This window comes from Petaurus breviceps, unplaced genomic scaffold (genome assembly GCF_028583685.1).
Source record: "Petaurus breviceps papuanus isolate PSGF00001 unplaced genomic scaffold, PetGlider_PUasm1.0 90721, whole genome shotgun sequence".
Taxonomy (NCBI): domain Eukaryota; kingdom Metazoa; phylum Chordata; class Mammalia; order Diprotodontia; family Petauridae; genus Petaurus; species Petaurus breviceps.
Window position 1 is genome coordinate 7,822,296 of NW_027187322.1, and position 15,171 is coordinate 7,837,466.

The 15,171-nt window shown below is 42.5% G+C and overlaps 2 protein-coding genes across 2 annotated transcripts in view; one reads left to right on the forward strand and one right to left on the reverse strand.

Moving 5' to 3' along the window:
• DHCR7 (7-dehydrocholesterol reductase) overlaps positions 1-15,171 on the reverse strand; it is a 300,532-nt gene that overhangs the window by 266,780 nt on the left and 18,581 nt on the right. The window lies entirely within an intron of this gene.
• On the forward strand, positions 2,429-3,388 carry LOC138144975 (mas-related G-protein coupled receptor member A-like). Its single transcript, XM_069066583.1, has one exon. It carries the CDS (start codon positions 2,429-2,431, stop codon positions 3,386-3,388), a length of 960 nt encoding a protein of 319 aa, XP_068922684.1.

The window sequence follows — 15,171 nt, forward strand, 5'->3', positions numbered from 1 at the left end:
GGAGTAATATAAGGAGAAGAGAGGAAGTGTCCTGAATCCTGCTCCTCTCCCACTCCTCATGACGCAGGGTCTGACCAGGAGATTCCCGAGAAGGACAGGTACAGGCATCAACAGCAGGACCGGACACAGGAGTCATCAGGATTCTGGAGAGGAAAAAGGGGAGATTTCCATCGGGGACCTTTCCTTGTAATTCTTTGTCTTCCTTGGATCTACTGAAGATTTCTCTGTAAGTTCAACCCTTTCTTTGCACATTTACATTGATTTTCTCAATGTACACAGCTGGGAAACTGATCACTGTGGGAAATGGAGGGGAGTGCCACAAAAGTTTCTACCACTGTGTTGTGAAGTATTTTTATCCCCTTGGAGGTAGGCGCAGTCCTCAACCTTCAGCAATCTTTCATACAGCCTCTAGCAGGGAGGGAGAGTTTTCTTTGGAATGCTTCAAAAGCCCCTACAGTTTGAGAGTGCCAAACATCTCCCCCTATTCTCCAGGCCAGGGCTCCGGGACAGGGGCGGTTGACCCCATATCTCCTTGATTTTCTCCCATTCTCAATCTCTTACTCTCAAACTGTTCATAACCTTTCACAGGCATTTGTCCCTGAAGCACATCATTTTTCAATAATAAAAAAAAAAGCTGAAGCCATAGCAAGTAACAGTCCTGACACCTGCAGTTGGTCAGGTTCTGTGCTAGTCAATCACCTGGTTTGGCAGGAGGTGAGCACCTGCTGCTGCATCCTCCCCTCTCTGCCCACTCTCAGTACAATCTCAGCTACTTCAGGGCAGGGACAGTTTCTTTGTCTTTGAATTCCCAGCACCAAGTCCAGTGGTGCAAATAATTCTGGGCCCAGTATCTCAAGACAATAAGTATTGAGCAAATGTTTATTGCCATTTGGCACAGAAATGCAATGAAAGATTTTTGCATTTCCTTCCCTCCTTCCCACAAATGAGTCACTATGGATGTGAAACACTGTAGCACATTGTTGGACCGAGTTCATGTGATGGTTAGTTGTGTTGAAATACTTTTCTATTCTTTTTTTCTTTTATCTTTTAGAAAATTGATTCTGTATAAGGGACTGAATGTAGAATAATAGAAATTATGTAAAAAGTAAAGTTGGTAGAATTTTTAAATATAAACAAATGGATGAATGAATTTATGAATTAATAAATGAGTAAATGAATAAACAATTGCATACATACATACATTAAATGAACAAACAAATGTCTACTGCATTGAATTAAGTGACTTAGGCCTGTCCACATAGATTGTAGGAGGAAGTCAAGCCCCCATATAGTAAAGAGAGAAGAGAGAGGGAAAATGAGGGATGATTTGGAGTGTGCTCAGAAAAGAAAAGAGAGATGGGTGTACCCCCAATCTTCTCCAGAAGGCTCATTTCTATAATTCACTGTCACATCATGAAAAGAGAAAGGGTGAAAGGGGAAAGTGGAACAAGCTTTTTAAGAGCCTACTATGTGCTAGGCAATAGTGTTAAATATTTTATAAATACTTTCTCATTTGGTCCTCTGAAGAACCCTGTGAACTTTGTCCTTTGTTTGACCTCATTTTACAACTGAGGAAACTGAGGGAAACAGATGTTAAGTGACTTGTCCAGAGTCACCCAGAGTCACTAATATGACTAGTGAAAAGTCTGAGAGATAATTTCTGGGTAACTAATGATCACCTTATTAACCACAGGTAGCAAATAATAGATTGAGGTCCATGGCGCTCATGGACACCAAAGATCCCCCCTGAAGAGCACTGAATGTTTCAAAAGTCTTTGAAAATCAGGTCATATCAGAGGGTAGACATCAACTCTGGTTAAAAACCAATTAGTGGTGGACACAGAAATGGGCTGAAAGCTTTCAGCCGCCCTCTCCCCCCTGCTGAGGGCCTTATGAGGTTCAGCTGCCTCCAGATATCTGGACAAAGGCATCCATCTCTACCCAGCCGATGAACAATGGTGGGGTGAGGATAACAGCTACATAAGATTCTCTCTGCAAGCTCTTTTAGTTAGGTCAGGTCCCAGCCATGACTGAAAAACCTACAGCAGCATCTCATCCATTAGCGATGTCCTTCAGAGACTGACTGAATAAGCTAGAGGGGACTGGTTGTTGAATGAGGGAGTGGGAAGGGGAAGTCTTCCTTCTACCTGAATTATTGGCTATCAGTAGAAGTAACATAATCATTTCTCTCGCTTATAAATGTCTGACACTAGATTTTGACTCATTTCTTACTCCAAGCCCATACTTTTGTCCACTGCGCTCTATCCTAGCTCCACCCCAGAGAGAGGGAAAGAGAAAGAGAAGGCTCTACCTCTTGAAGGTAGACATGGGAGTAAATCTCTGGAAAAGTCCCTAATGTGCTTCCTTGTCTTTGTGTCCCCAGGGCTTCCGAGAGCAGCCAGGCGTCCTGGGGCAGGGACCAACCACCATGGCTGCGTCCCCCACACCTGAACAATGGGACTGTGTTTATGACAACGCAACAGAGAGAAGTGCAAATGAGAGTTCGGTTGTTGTAGCACTTGGGAAATTGCTATTAAATAACTGGATGGAAATTCCCTCTCTGCTCGTTGCTCTGGTTGGGCTGGTGGGGAACAGCGCCGTCCTGTGGCTCCTGGGCTTCCATATCCCCAGGAACCCTTTCTCCGTCTACATCCTCAACCTGGCCGCGGCCGACGCCCTCTTCCTCTGCTCCTACTTTCTAGTCTCCATGCACCTATTTGTTAACTATTTGCATGATTCTTTCATGCACGGGTTATTGAAATACGTCACATACACGTTCTACACCGTGGGCCTGAGCCTCCTGGCTGCGATCAGCACCGAGCGCTGTCTCTCCGTGCTCTTCCCGATCTGGTACCGCTGTCACCGCCCCAAGCACACGTCCCCCGCGGTGTGCGCTGCCCTCTGGGCTCTGGGCGGCCTGATCTGTGTGACGGGTGTTTTGAGTTGTTTGTACGATCCTCACCATTTCTGTCGCCACTTCTTCATCATCGAGTTAGCGTGGTTCATCGTCTTCACCTGCGTGCTGTGCGTGTCCAGCCTGACTCTGCTGCTGAGGGTCCAGTGCAGCTCCCAGCGCCGGCAGCCCCCCAGGCTCTACCTCCTGGTCCTGCTCACGGTCCTCGTGTTCCTGCTCTGTGGCCTGCCCCTGGAAATTGAGGACTTCATAAGGCGCTTCAAAAAAGATTTCATGCCTGAATGGCTGAGTCAGCTCCTGGCCTGTGTCAACAGCAGCGCCAACCCCCTCATTTACTTCTTCCTGGGCAGTCACAGGCATAAAAGGAGGGCGCCCCTCAAAGTGGTCCTACAGAGGGCCCTGGGGGATGAGCAGGAATTAGGCACTGAGATAACAGACACCCTCCACACCAACAGACAAGAGACTTCATTCTGAGGCGAATAAATGAAATTTCCGGTTCTTTGCCACCACAAAGGGAGCTCTTGTAAACATTTTAAAACACCTAGGTTCTTTTCCTTTTTCCTTAATCATCTTGGGAATTAAACAAGTAGTGCTATTGCTGGACCAAAGGGCACAGACAGTTTAATAACTCTTTGGGTATAATTCCAGATTGTTCTCATCAAGACATGTTGTTGAAACAAATGGGCTTCCTTTATGTGCCCAGGAAGAAGAGAGGGGCATGATTCCCTTTGTCTCATTATTTCTTTCAGCAGTATACTTTCTAGATCTACCAAACTCTCTAGGCAGTTGGGTGGTAGAGTGGATAGAGCCCTGGGGCTAGAGTCAGAAAGACCCAACTTCAAATCCAACCTCTGATCTGAGCTATGTGACTATGGGCAAGCCACTCAAACTCTTCCTGCCTCAATTTACTCAACTACAAAATAGTGATAATAATAGCATCTCCCTCACAGGGCTGTGGAGAGGACCAAAGGGAATCATATTTGTAAGATCTTTAGCACAGTGCCTGACGTGTAGTCAGCAGGATATCAATATCTTCTCTCTCTCTCTCTCTCTCTGTCTCTCTCTCTCTCTCTCTCTCTCTCTCTCTCTCTCTCTCTCTCTCTGTTCTTCTGTCTCTGTCTCCCTATCTTTCCCTTTCTCTTACTCTCTCTGTAAACATATATATACATATATACCATACATGTAACATCCCTATATATGTGTATCTATACATATATAACAGAATTTGTAAAAATCTATTTCCCTTTTCCCATTAAATAATTGCTTGTTAGCCTCCACCCTAAGTTTATGGCCCAAAGAGAATGACAGGAATGAAGAATGGAAGTAAGCATTTATTGTGCACCTACTATGTGCTAGCCACTGTGTTAAGCACTTTATAAATTTTATCCTCACAATAATCCTGGGAAGTAGAGAATGTTCCTTATGAGTGTACTTCCTAGAAATGTAATGTTATCAATCTGAAATAACTAGGGAACAGTCATCCCATCTCTCTGTCACTTGGGGTTGCTGCCCAAAGATGATGTTACAAATGCAGGAAAGAAAAGGACAAGACCTGAGACCCTAAAGAGAGTGAGAGTACCACTGTGAGCTTCTATGTCACTGTCTCCCTTTGCCCATAGGAGAGATTGTGAGAGAGGAAAGAATACATGGAGAGGAAGACATACATTCAATTGGCCAGGTGTTGTCCTTCATTCTCAAAGACCAAATGACATCACTGTGTTAAAGGGAAGTTTTGATGTGTCCAACTGTGGCTGACCAGACCCACATGAGCTGGGAATGCTCTGTCATGGGTTGGACACAAACAATCCTTTTGAACATTTGGGCTGGATTCTCCAAATTTAGGAATGCATTTCCTATAAGCTGCCATGATTTTCTGTTTGTGGATTAATGTGTACCAATGTAACCTCTGAAACTGAGATGCAATAAAGTATGGATCAATTCTTTGCTGTTTGTGCTCATTTCAGCCTAAAAATTAACACCGAGAAAACCCAGGTGCTCTTTCAGCCACCATCACTGGTGAAACCACTGGTTCAGCAAATGGAAAAGTTCTGAATGCTGTGGATACATTCACTTACTTTGGCAGTGACTTTCCAGGGATGTACACACTGATAATGAGGCTAATGCATGGCTGCCAGAGCTAGCTGAGTGTTTGGCAGACTCAGAAGGAAGGGGTGGAAGAGAAGAGGTATTGGACTGACTAGCAGACTGATGTCTACAGAGCCATGGTGCTGACATCATTGTTGCATGCCTGTGAAAGCTAGACAGTCCACCAGTGCCAGAGCAGGAAATGGAATCGCTTCCATTTGAATTGTCTTAGGAAGATCCTGAAGATCACCTGGCAGGGTGGGGTACCAGGCACTGAGGGCCCTTCTCAAACCAAACTGCCCAGCATTCAAACTCTGCTTCAGAGAGCACAGCTCTAATGAGCTGGCCACATTATTCAAATGCAAAATGTACACTTACCAAAAAGACTTTTATGAAGAACTCACACAGGGCAAGCATTCACATGGTGGCCAGAAGAAGTGATACAAGGACACTCCCAACACTTCTCTGAAGGACTTTGTGTGACATGGGAGACACTGGCATAGGACCACTCTGCATGCTATGCCCACATCAGAGAAGGTGCTGTGCTGTCTGAGCAAAGCGGGATTAAAACAGCTCAGAGGAAATGCAGGAGGCACAATGCTCCCTCCGCTTTGGTCTTGGCTCACAGCCTGTTCAAATTGAAAATTTTACCATCAGTGGGGTAGTTGACCTTGATGCCATGCTCAACCTCATTGAAAGCATTTGTCAACATCACTGAAAACATCATATGCAGCATATCTGTAAATAATATGAAGAGTTAGGTGTGGATATTTGTACATAAACATGATTTCTGAGAATATATCTATGTATCTTTGTTTTATTAATATTTTCTATACTGTAACAATGCCTATAGACTCCTCCTCTTAAGATTAATTTCTTAATAATTCAATAAAATACTGAAATTCAATTAGAAGTTTGTGAAAATTAAGATAATTACTCTCCCTCCAAGCTCACAGAACATTCAGAAACTACTCACAGACTCCAGGTTAAGAGTGCCTGGCATAGACAGAAATATATGCATGTATGTAAGTGGGAATGCCTATGGATATTTTATTGTATGCATGTGAGTGTGCATTCCTTTGTGTTCATATATGTCCATCATATATGTATTTTGTGAACGAATAAGGTGATACACATATAAATATATGTCTTCTTAAGTATATACAGTTTTTCCCTCATTATAACCTTAAAATCCAGAGCTCCTTCCTGTCCAAGTTTCACCCCTATACCTACCTTTACTCTAGAGAAATCTGACACCCTCTTTTTCTGACTTCCATGAACAGCTGAGGAAACAAATTCACTTTCAGAAAAGTTTTGTGAGAGCTAGAAAAAAAAGCTAATGAAACAGGTGGCTTACAGAGGATGTTTCTTCCTTAAATTGTTGGAACCATGTCTGATAAGTAACCAAGGATAATGGGAAAGACCAGTGGATTGGGGATAATGGGCCACACCAGTTCAATAGTAATTCCCCTAATGCCCTTGTGTACAGGTTGGTGTTTAGAGAGAATCAAAGTCTTTACCGCAGAAACACCACTTATAATGCTTTATCTGGATTGAAGGCTTTGGGGTGTTCATTTCCCGAAGCCAGTGTTTGAGAAATCTCCACCCTTGGTTCCTGAAAGCAAATCTTGCTCTTATCTAGTTTCAGCATAAGATCCCATTAAGTGGTAACACAAAAAACAGGTCCTGTTGTATACTGTGGGCACGATGTTGAAAGAGAGGCCTGAACAACAATTAATGAGAGAACGCTAACCAGGATATTTCATACCCATCCTGAAGGATTGCCTTAGGTGATAGGACTCCCTGCCAAGTCTGGTAGTCTGAGCCTACTCTAACATTGAAGTCACCCATATGAAAAGTTCCCTCACTATTGTGGCCTATCAGGTGGTTTCCAGGGACCCTGGTAGGGGTCCCTTCTGGCAGCTTTTAGGGGGCTTTGCTGTATAATGTCTGGTGGGCACTTCAGATCAAGTAACTCCATTTGAATTATAATGAGTTTTATCAAAGCTGGGTTTTCCAATTCTGTATTTCAAGAAATCATAAATTCCTTTGGGCAGAGTACCCACAGGTAAGCGTATGATTTCCTTTAACTAGGTAAAAGCCCATTTTTTTTTACCTCCTTTCTGGATGAACCTTAAGCACTGAATCGGACACGCCTCAGACAATTAAATAAATTCCTATGGGCAGAGTACCCACAGGTAAGCATATGATTTCCTTTAATTAGGTAAAAGACCATTTTTTTTACCTCCTTTCTGGATGAACCTTAAGCACTGAATCGGACATGCCTCAGACAAACTGAGACCTGGGAAAGACCTTAAAAATATGAAGGTCTCCCATTGAATTGGGGCCAACTCCCATTGCCTTGATCTGTTTTTGCCATTAAATCCAATTCACTTGCAAGTCAAGAAGTCACCTTCTTGATGCCCCTGGTTCTCTTCCAGAACTAAGAACCTAGAACAACAGCAAACTGGGCGTGCTGTCCCCAAAGGCACAAACCAAAAAGATATCTTAGGGTTTATGGGTTTGATTTCTATTTTTTCCTCTTCCCTATTTATTTATTCTATCATTTAAAAATACTGGGACAGGGGTGGCTAGGTGATGTAGTGATTAAGAGCACCAGCCCAGGTGTTGGGAGGACCCAGGATTGGTTCCAGACTCAGATTCTTAACACCCACCCACCCACCTACACACACACACACACATACACACACACACAGACAAAGAAAACTGGCTGTGTAACCTTGGGCAAGTTACTTAACCCCAAATGCTTTAAAAAAAAATACTGGGACAATTGAATCTTCTGTCCCATATAACGTCATTTATGATTTCTTGAAATACAGGATTGGAAAACCAAGCTTTGAAAAAACTCATTAAGATTCATATGAAGCATTACTGGGAGGTAGATGGTCTCAAGATCCCCATTTTACGGTTTAGAAAACTGAGGCAAACAGAGGTCCAGTGACTTGTCCTGGGTCTCAAAGCTAAAAAGTCTCTGAGACTGGATTTGAATTCAGGTCTTCCTGACTCCAGGCCCAAGGCTCTGTGAACTCTGTGAACCCCAGCTGAATGTGTGTTCCAGAATTTACCATGGCTTCATGTGTCACCAGCCCAGAGGAGGGCACTCCACAAGTGGCCACTGTCCCTGTGCTGGGCAGGAGAGGAAGAGGAAAGATATCCTCTAGGCAACCTGTCTCCCTGCTCTTTCCTTGTCAATCTCTGTAAATAAAGGACTAAAGTCAAGGGTCAGACTCCTCAAGGTTGCATGGGCCATGTTCTTCCACCTTGTTTTCTCTCAGACTTAATGCATGAGCTTCCTACAGGCTTCCTCCCCTCCTCTTGCCCTGAACAGAGGAGCCTCCAGCTAAGCCATGCCCCCACACACACACACCATGCCTCACTCCTGCTTCCTTCTGCCCTCCACCCAATCACAGCAGCTGAGCTAAGTATTTCTCTTCCTCTAAGCTCAAGGCTGGGGCTCAGCATCCTCTCTTGTTTTTATTCCATTTCTCCAGGTCTCAGGCTCTCAGAATTTCTGTGTTTCTCTGTCTCAGTGACTCTCTGTATTCCAATTTTCATTCTCTGTGACTCAATTCCTACTGAGGTCCCTGTATGGGCCAAGGTGTTGTAGGGGCTTTATATGGAAGGGAGCATCCCACTGAGCCTGAGTCAGGGGAAGGGGACACAGCATCTCTCACCCACATGTGACACACAGAGCATACACCCAACACAGAGGATGGGCCTAGACCTCATAGACAGAAGCAGTATCTATGATGAACATTTTCGTGAAATCTTGCTTGAGAGAATTAGCAGCAGTTGGGAACCATCCCAATGTCATGCACACAGTAGGTAGCCAATGGCTAAAATATTATGTCAACTTAATACTAAAATTTAATGTCAGTAAATTAAAAGCCTTTCATTTGGGTTAAGGAGAAACCAGAATCACAAAAAAAGGTGAAGTCATGGAAGATCAAAGTTTTTCTGGAAAAGATCTGAGGTTTTAACAAATTGGAAGCTAGATATTAAGTCCATAGGATGACCTGGCTCTGAGCTCACATGGCGTAAAGAATTTCAGGCTAATGCTCCCTCTCACCCCTATAGTACTATGCTACTCACAGAATTCTGAGATCTGTACTGTGGGACTCTAGGGGAGAGTCCCATGTCAGTTTAGGTCAACTGAAGTTTATTATCCTCAAGGCTAAATATCCTCAAGGAGCTTACAGCCTAAAGGGCAGGGCACACATAAAAAGGAGCTAAGAAGTGGGGGATTCAGGAAATGGAGGAATGAAGATACTTGGCCTGGGGACATGGCAGGCAAAGTCCTCTGGAGATGTGCCTGAGTACAGCTGGAGGGGAATGGTGAGCCTCGGTCCCCTAGTCCACACTGGAGCCACCAACCAGAGTAAAGAGGTTTCTATGAAATGATAGAAGTCTTGTTTAGATGAATCAGAGTGCAGCCCAGAGAGGAAAGCCTCTCCTCATGAGTCATCAGCCTCTCTGCCCACAGGAATGGAACCTCTACAGAGAGATGCTCAGTGTGCTCTGAAGAATGAGGGAGGAACTCTCCTCTGGAGAGAAGACACTTGTACTGCACCTTAGCTACTCAGGCCACCTCAGGCTGTGCTCCCTGCCCAATGAACTCTTTGTAATAGTGAAAGGACACAACAATGGCAAATAACAGTCCTTCCAACAAGAGGGCCTAATAGCTCAGGAAGGGTAGGCAAGGTGTGCAGAGCATGAGGGCAGGAGACAAAGAAGGCTTGGGAGGCCAGGCAGAGGGAGGGAATGGGCTGGCTTGGAAAAGTAAGTTAGGAGTTCCTTCTGATAATAGGGGAAGGAAGCAGATGATTCATCACTTCTGGGACCACCACCAGCCTCATCAGAGGACCCTCAAAGCCCTGCTCTGGGTTATTTCTCTTCCATGGAGGGTGAAGATGTCATGATGACCTTCCTCCACAAAGATGGCCAGGTTCCCTAACCTCAGATGTTGGGACTTTGTTTTACTTTTTTGTTAGAAAGTCAATATGAATTTAGAAGAAAATTATAACAATGCACATGAAGATATCAGTTGAGCTAGAGTTGGCAGGATCAGACCAGACACACCTGAGAAAGGGAAAGATGCCCTACGTCCTTCTGAAGGTTCTTGGAAATCTCTGTCTTTGCTCCTGTGTCTGTTCTGCTTGGAAAATATCAGGCTTATACCCTGTGAGGCCGAAGTTGAAAGACAGTCATTAGACTCAACAATATGAACAAAATAACTTCTTTGGCCATTATGTTCTCTCTTTCACATAGGCGCAATAAGAGAGAGACTTTCTATTTCCTTTTAGGAACCAAGGGTGGCAATTTCCTTAATACTGGCCTCAGGAAGCAACTCCTCAAACCCATGGGAAATTACACAAATTATAATCCTCTAGCAATGCTTTCACCTCTCTCAATGGCTGCCTGTGATCAGAAGCCTCAAAGGAATTATTGTAGGATGGGAGTGGGCCATTAACCCAACCCCACTTGCCTACCCTCAATCCTTGGGTGATGTGCAAAGTGCCGTCTCCTGAATTCCTCACTCCCGCAAAACTTTTTTATAAATGAAATTGAAGATTCTCCTGATGCTTCTGCTTCCTGTAGAGATGTTATAAGGACTCTGACTTCCCCTAAACTGAATGCACACCTGGGTGTTAGGCCTGGCCTGGAGCTTTGTATCCAGTCACAGTCATATAAGGAAAGAATATGTATGTGTGTTTGTGTGCGCACAGATATCTGCCTATAACATAAGCACACATTCATGAATACATGAATATCCCTTCCATATATTAATGTGTACGGTATGTGGATATGAATATGCAGAAGCTCACACAGAGATGGACACAAGTACATGAGTGTGATTAAGTTTTAATGTATATACCTGTGTTTCCATGTCCCTTGCTGGAAGAAGTCACAGAGACACTGGGCCAACCTCAGTCACTCCATGTACTCTGGGAAAGATAGGGGGTGCTCAGGTTATGCAATGTCTCAAATGCCTAACAGAGTATTTTGGTTTGTACTTAATTCACCCCAATAAACATTTCTTAAGTCTGTCCTAAATGCAAGGTGTTGTGCTACCTGGTGAGGAGATAAAATACAGTCCCTGCCCTCAATGAGCTGGAAACATCCAGTCCAAACGAACTGGAGACTAAAGCAGCTCATCTTAGAGAGTGAGAGTGTTAAAATGGTCATGAAAACAATCAGTAATTCAAAAAGGTCATGACCAAAATGGGAAACTTCAGCAAAACCTATGTAATTCAGCAAAAGCAATTATCAGAGGAAAACTGATATCTGCATGCAATTATATGGAGAAACTCCAAAAAGAAGAATTATGACCAAAGGGAAGGGGGTGGCTAGGTGGCACAGTGAATAGAGCACTGACCCTGAAGTCAGGAGGACCTGAGTTCAAATCCGACCTCAGACACTTAACACTTACTAGCCATGCGATATTGGGCAAGTCGCTTAACCCTAATTGCCCTTCAAAAAGCAAAAAATAAAAATGAAATAAAAAATAGAACCAAAGGGAAATCTGTTTAGTATGATTGTACATGTAGAGCCCATGTCAGACTGCATACCCTCTTGGGGAGGGGGGGCGATTTGGAATTCAAAATCATTTAGAAGTGAGTGCTGAAAACTACAGACAAAAAAATAAATAAAAACTTTAAAAAAACAGACTAATGAATGTAATTTAGAAGAAAACCAGAAAAAGAACAAATTAATACCTCCAATTAGACACTAAATTGGAAATCCTAAAAATTAAAGGTGAAATTAATAAAATTGTGTCTAAAAAACACTGAACAAATGAATAAAACTTGATTTAATGAAAAAAACAGGAAAATAGATAAAAATTGGTTAATTTGATTTTTTAAAAGAGAAAAGAAAACCAAATCGCTAGTATTACAAAATAAAAGAATACATATACCATTAACAAAGATGAAATTAAAGCAATCATAAGGAGTTTTTTTTACCCAATTATATGCTAACAAATTTAATAATACAAGTGAAACGGAAAAACATTTGCAAAAATTTAAATTGCTGAGATTAGCAGAAGAGAAAATAAAATATCTAAATAGACCTGTTTTGGACAAAGTAATTGATGCTTTCCCTCTCCTATACACACACACACACACACACCTATTTCTGTGTAATGGCAACCATCTAGGGTGACAGGAGGGAAGAAAAAAAGGCATAAAAAGAAATTTACATATGAACATTGTTGCACATTTAGGGCAATTGCAAGTTGTGCATGGCAGACTTTCATCGTTTATATTGTACTGTGTATGGAAATGCATGTTTTATTCTCTGAATTGAAAATGAAAAAAATTTTTAAAGACTAAATAATGTACTGAGAGAAAGAATGGGAGAGGGAAAATGGGATAAATTTTCTCATATTAAAGAGGGAAGAAAAAGTTTTTACGGAGGAGTGAAAGGGGAGCAGTTAGGGGGAGAAAATGAACCTTACTCTCATTTGAACTGGTTCAAAGATGGAATGACACATATATTCCATCTTACCCTACAAGAAAGTAGGAGTGTAAGTGGGTGAGAGAAAGGGGAGAGTGTGAGAGAAGGGAGGGAAAATTTGGATAGGGGTAATCAGAAGCAAAAGAATTTTGAGGAGGGACAGGGTGAAAGGAGAGAGAATAGAATAAACTGGGTAAATTGGATGGAGGGAAAACAGTTAGCAACAGTAATTGTGAAAAAAAAATTGAAGTAAGTTTCTCTGATGAAGGGCTTATTTCTCCAACACAGAAAATTTGTAAAAATAATTTGCATTCCCTCATTGATAAATGATCAAAGGAGAGGGAAAGAGAAAGGATGAGCTGATTTACCCAACTAGCTGGGTCCCCATTCAGGCAGCTAGGTCTACTTGCTGCTCTAATAATTGATGTAAAATACAAGAGTTACAGTTGACTTTGAGTGAGGGAGGGCTGTGCAAGTTTACCAGTCTCACTTTGTCCTCCAGAGTCATCTGGATTCAGTGACCAGATATGGATAAGAAGGACAGGAGATGACTCAGGATGCAGTGGGAGACCCTGGCCCTTTTAGGCTAAGGTCTTTCCAGGTACTCCTTCAATGCATAAGCCTCTTTAAAAAGTGAGTCAAGGGATGGTCCTTTTAATTAAAAAAAAAGAAAAAATTCAAGCTGGAAGGGGAAGATCCTCAGGTTTGCTGTTCCAAAGAGAAACAGAGGACTTCACACTTTCTTGATGAAAAGACCAGAGGTGAATAGAAAATTTGACTTTCAAATACAAGAATCAAGAGAAACATGAAAAAGTAAACAGGAAAGAGAAAGCATAAGGAACTCATAAAGGTGAACTGCTTACATTCCTACAGGGAAAGATATTTGTAACTCATGAGTTGGAGGGAACACACACACACACACACACACACACACACACATATAAAGAGAGAGACAGAGGTCACAGGGTAACTTGAATATGAGGAAATTATATTAAAAGGAAAATAAAGGGATGAGAGAGGAATGTACTGGGAGGAGAAAGTTAGAGTCTCACATAAAAGAGGCAAGAGAAAGTTTTCACAATGAAGAGCAGTAGGGGAAAATTGGTAGGAATGTATGAATTTTACTCTCATCAGATTTAACTCAAGGAAGGAATAACACAAACACTCAATTGGGTGTAGAAATTTTTCTGACCCTACAGGAAATCGGGGGAAAGGGGATAAGAGGGGGGAGGAGATGGAAGGGAGGGAAAATGGAAGGAAGGGATAATTAGAAGCAAACATTTGATGGGGAAAAAGTCAAAAGAGAGAATAGAATAAATGGGGATGGCATAGGTTGGATCGAAATGTATTTAGTCTTTCAGAACATGACAGTTATGGAAGTGTTTTGCATGACTGCACAAGTATAATCTATATAAAATTGTGGGTGGATGGGTGGATGAATGGATGGATGTTATGAGTGTATGATGTGCATGAATATGTATGCATAATGCTATGTGTTCCTATAAGTGTATGCATACTGTATTATGTACTTGAGAAACAGTAAGTATATAAGTATTTGTTGTCTGTGCATATATACTTTTTTCTCTTTAAGAATTTTAAAATACAAGATTCCTACCCATCACAGCCTCACCCCTATGCTCAGCTGTTTTCTAGGGAAATCTGAGGTTCTTCTATATTCTTCACAGAAAGCTGAACCAATAACAGAAAACACAACTTCACTTTCAGAAAAGTTCTGTGAGAGCTAGAAATGAGGTTAATGAATCAGGGGACAATTTTTCCTTAAACTATGAATCATAAACAACAAAGGATGATGGGAAAGACCAGTGGAATGGGAATAATGCACCATATCAATCCAAAAGTAACTCCTCTAATGTCTTTGTGCAAAGGCAAGTATTCAGAGAGAATTAAAGTCTTTCTCAGAGACACAATGTTTATGGAATTTCCATGGAATTTAAGGCTTTGGAGAATTCATCTCTTGAGGCCAGTGTTTAGGAAATCTCCACCAAGGGTGCCTGAAAGCAAATAGAAAGTCTCTTCTAGTAGGCTGATGGGATGGAGAAATGAGGGAGGGAAATATAAGGGTAAGAGAGAGGGTGTCCTGGATCCTGCTACAAGCTCTCCACCATCTCCCAGTGTCTGGCCAGGAGATTCCTGAGAAGGACAGCTACAGGCCTCAACTGCAGAACCTAGCACAGGAGTCACCAGGACTCTAGAGAGGAGGAAAGGAAGTTCTCAATCTGGGGACTTTCCCAGTTATTCTTTGTCTTCCCTAGATCTGCTTAAGATTCTTTTGTGAGTTTAATCCTTTCTTTTTTTTTTCTTTTTAGAGGGGGGAAGGTAAAACAATTGGCGTTAAGTGACTTGTCCAAGGTCACATCCCTAGTTTTTGTGTTAAGTGCCTGAGGCCAGATGTGAACTCAGGTCCTCCAGACTCCAGGGCTGGTGCTCTATTCAATGTGCCACCTAGCCACCTCTAATCCTTTCTTTATCCATTTATATTGATCCCCTCAATGTGCACAGCTGGAAAACTGGACAATGTGAAGATGGAGTCACAAAAGTTTCTGCTGCTGTGGTCTGAAGTTTTCCCCCTGGAGTCAGGAGCTGCCCCCACACTTCATATTCTCTTTAATATGACCCCAGCAAGGAGGGTGGGGACTGTTTGAACTGTTTCAGAAACCCCTCCAACCCACAGGCAC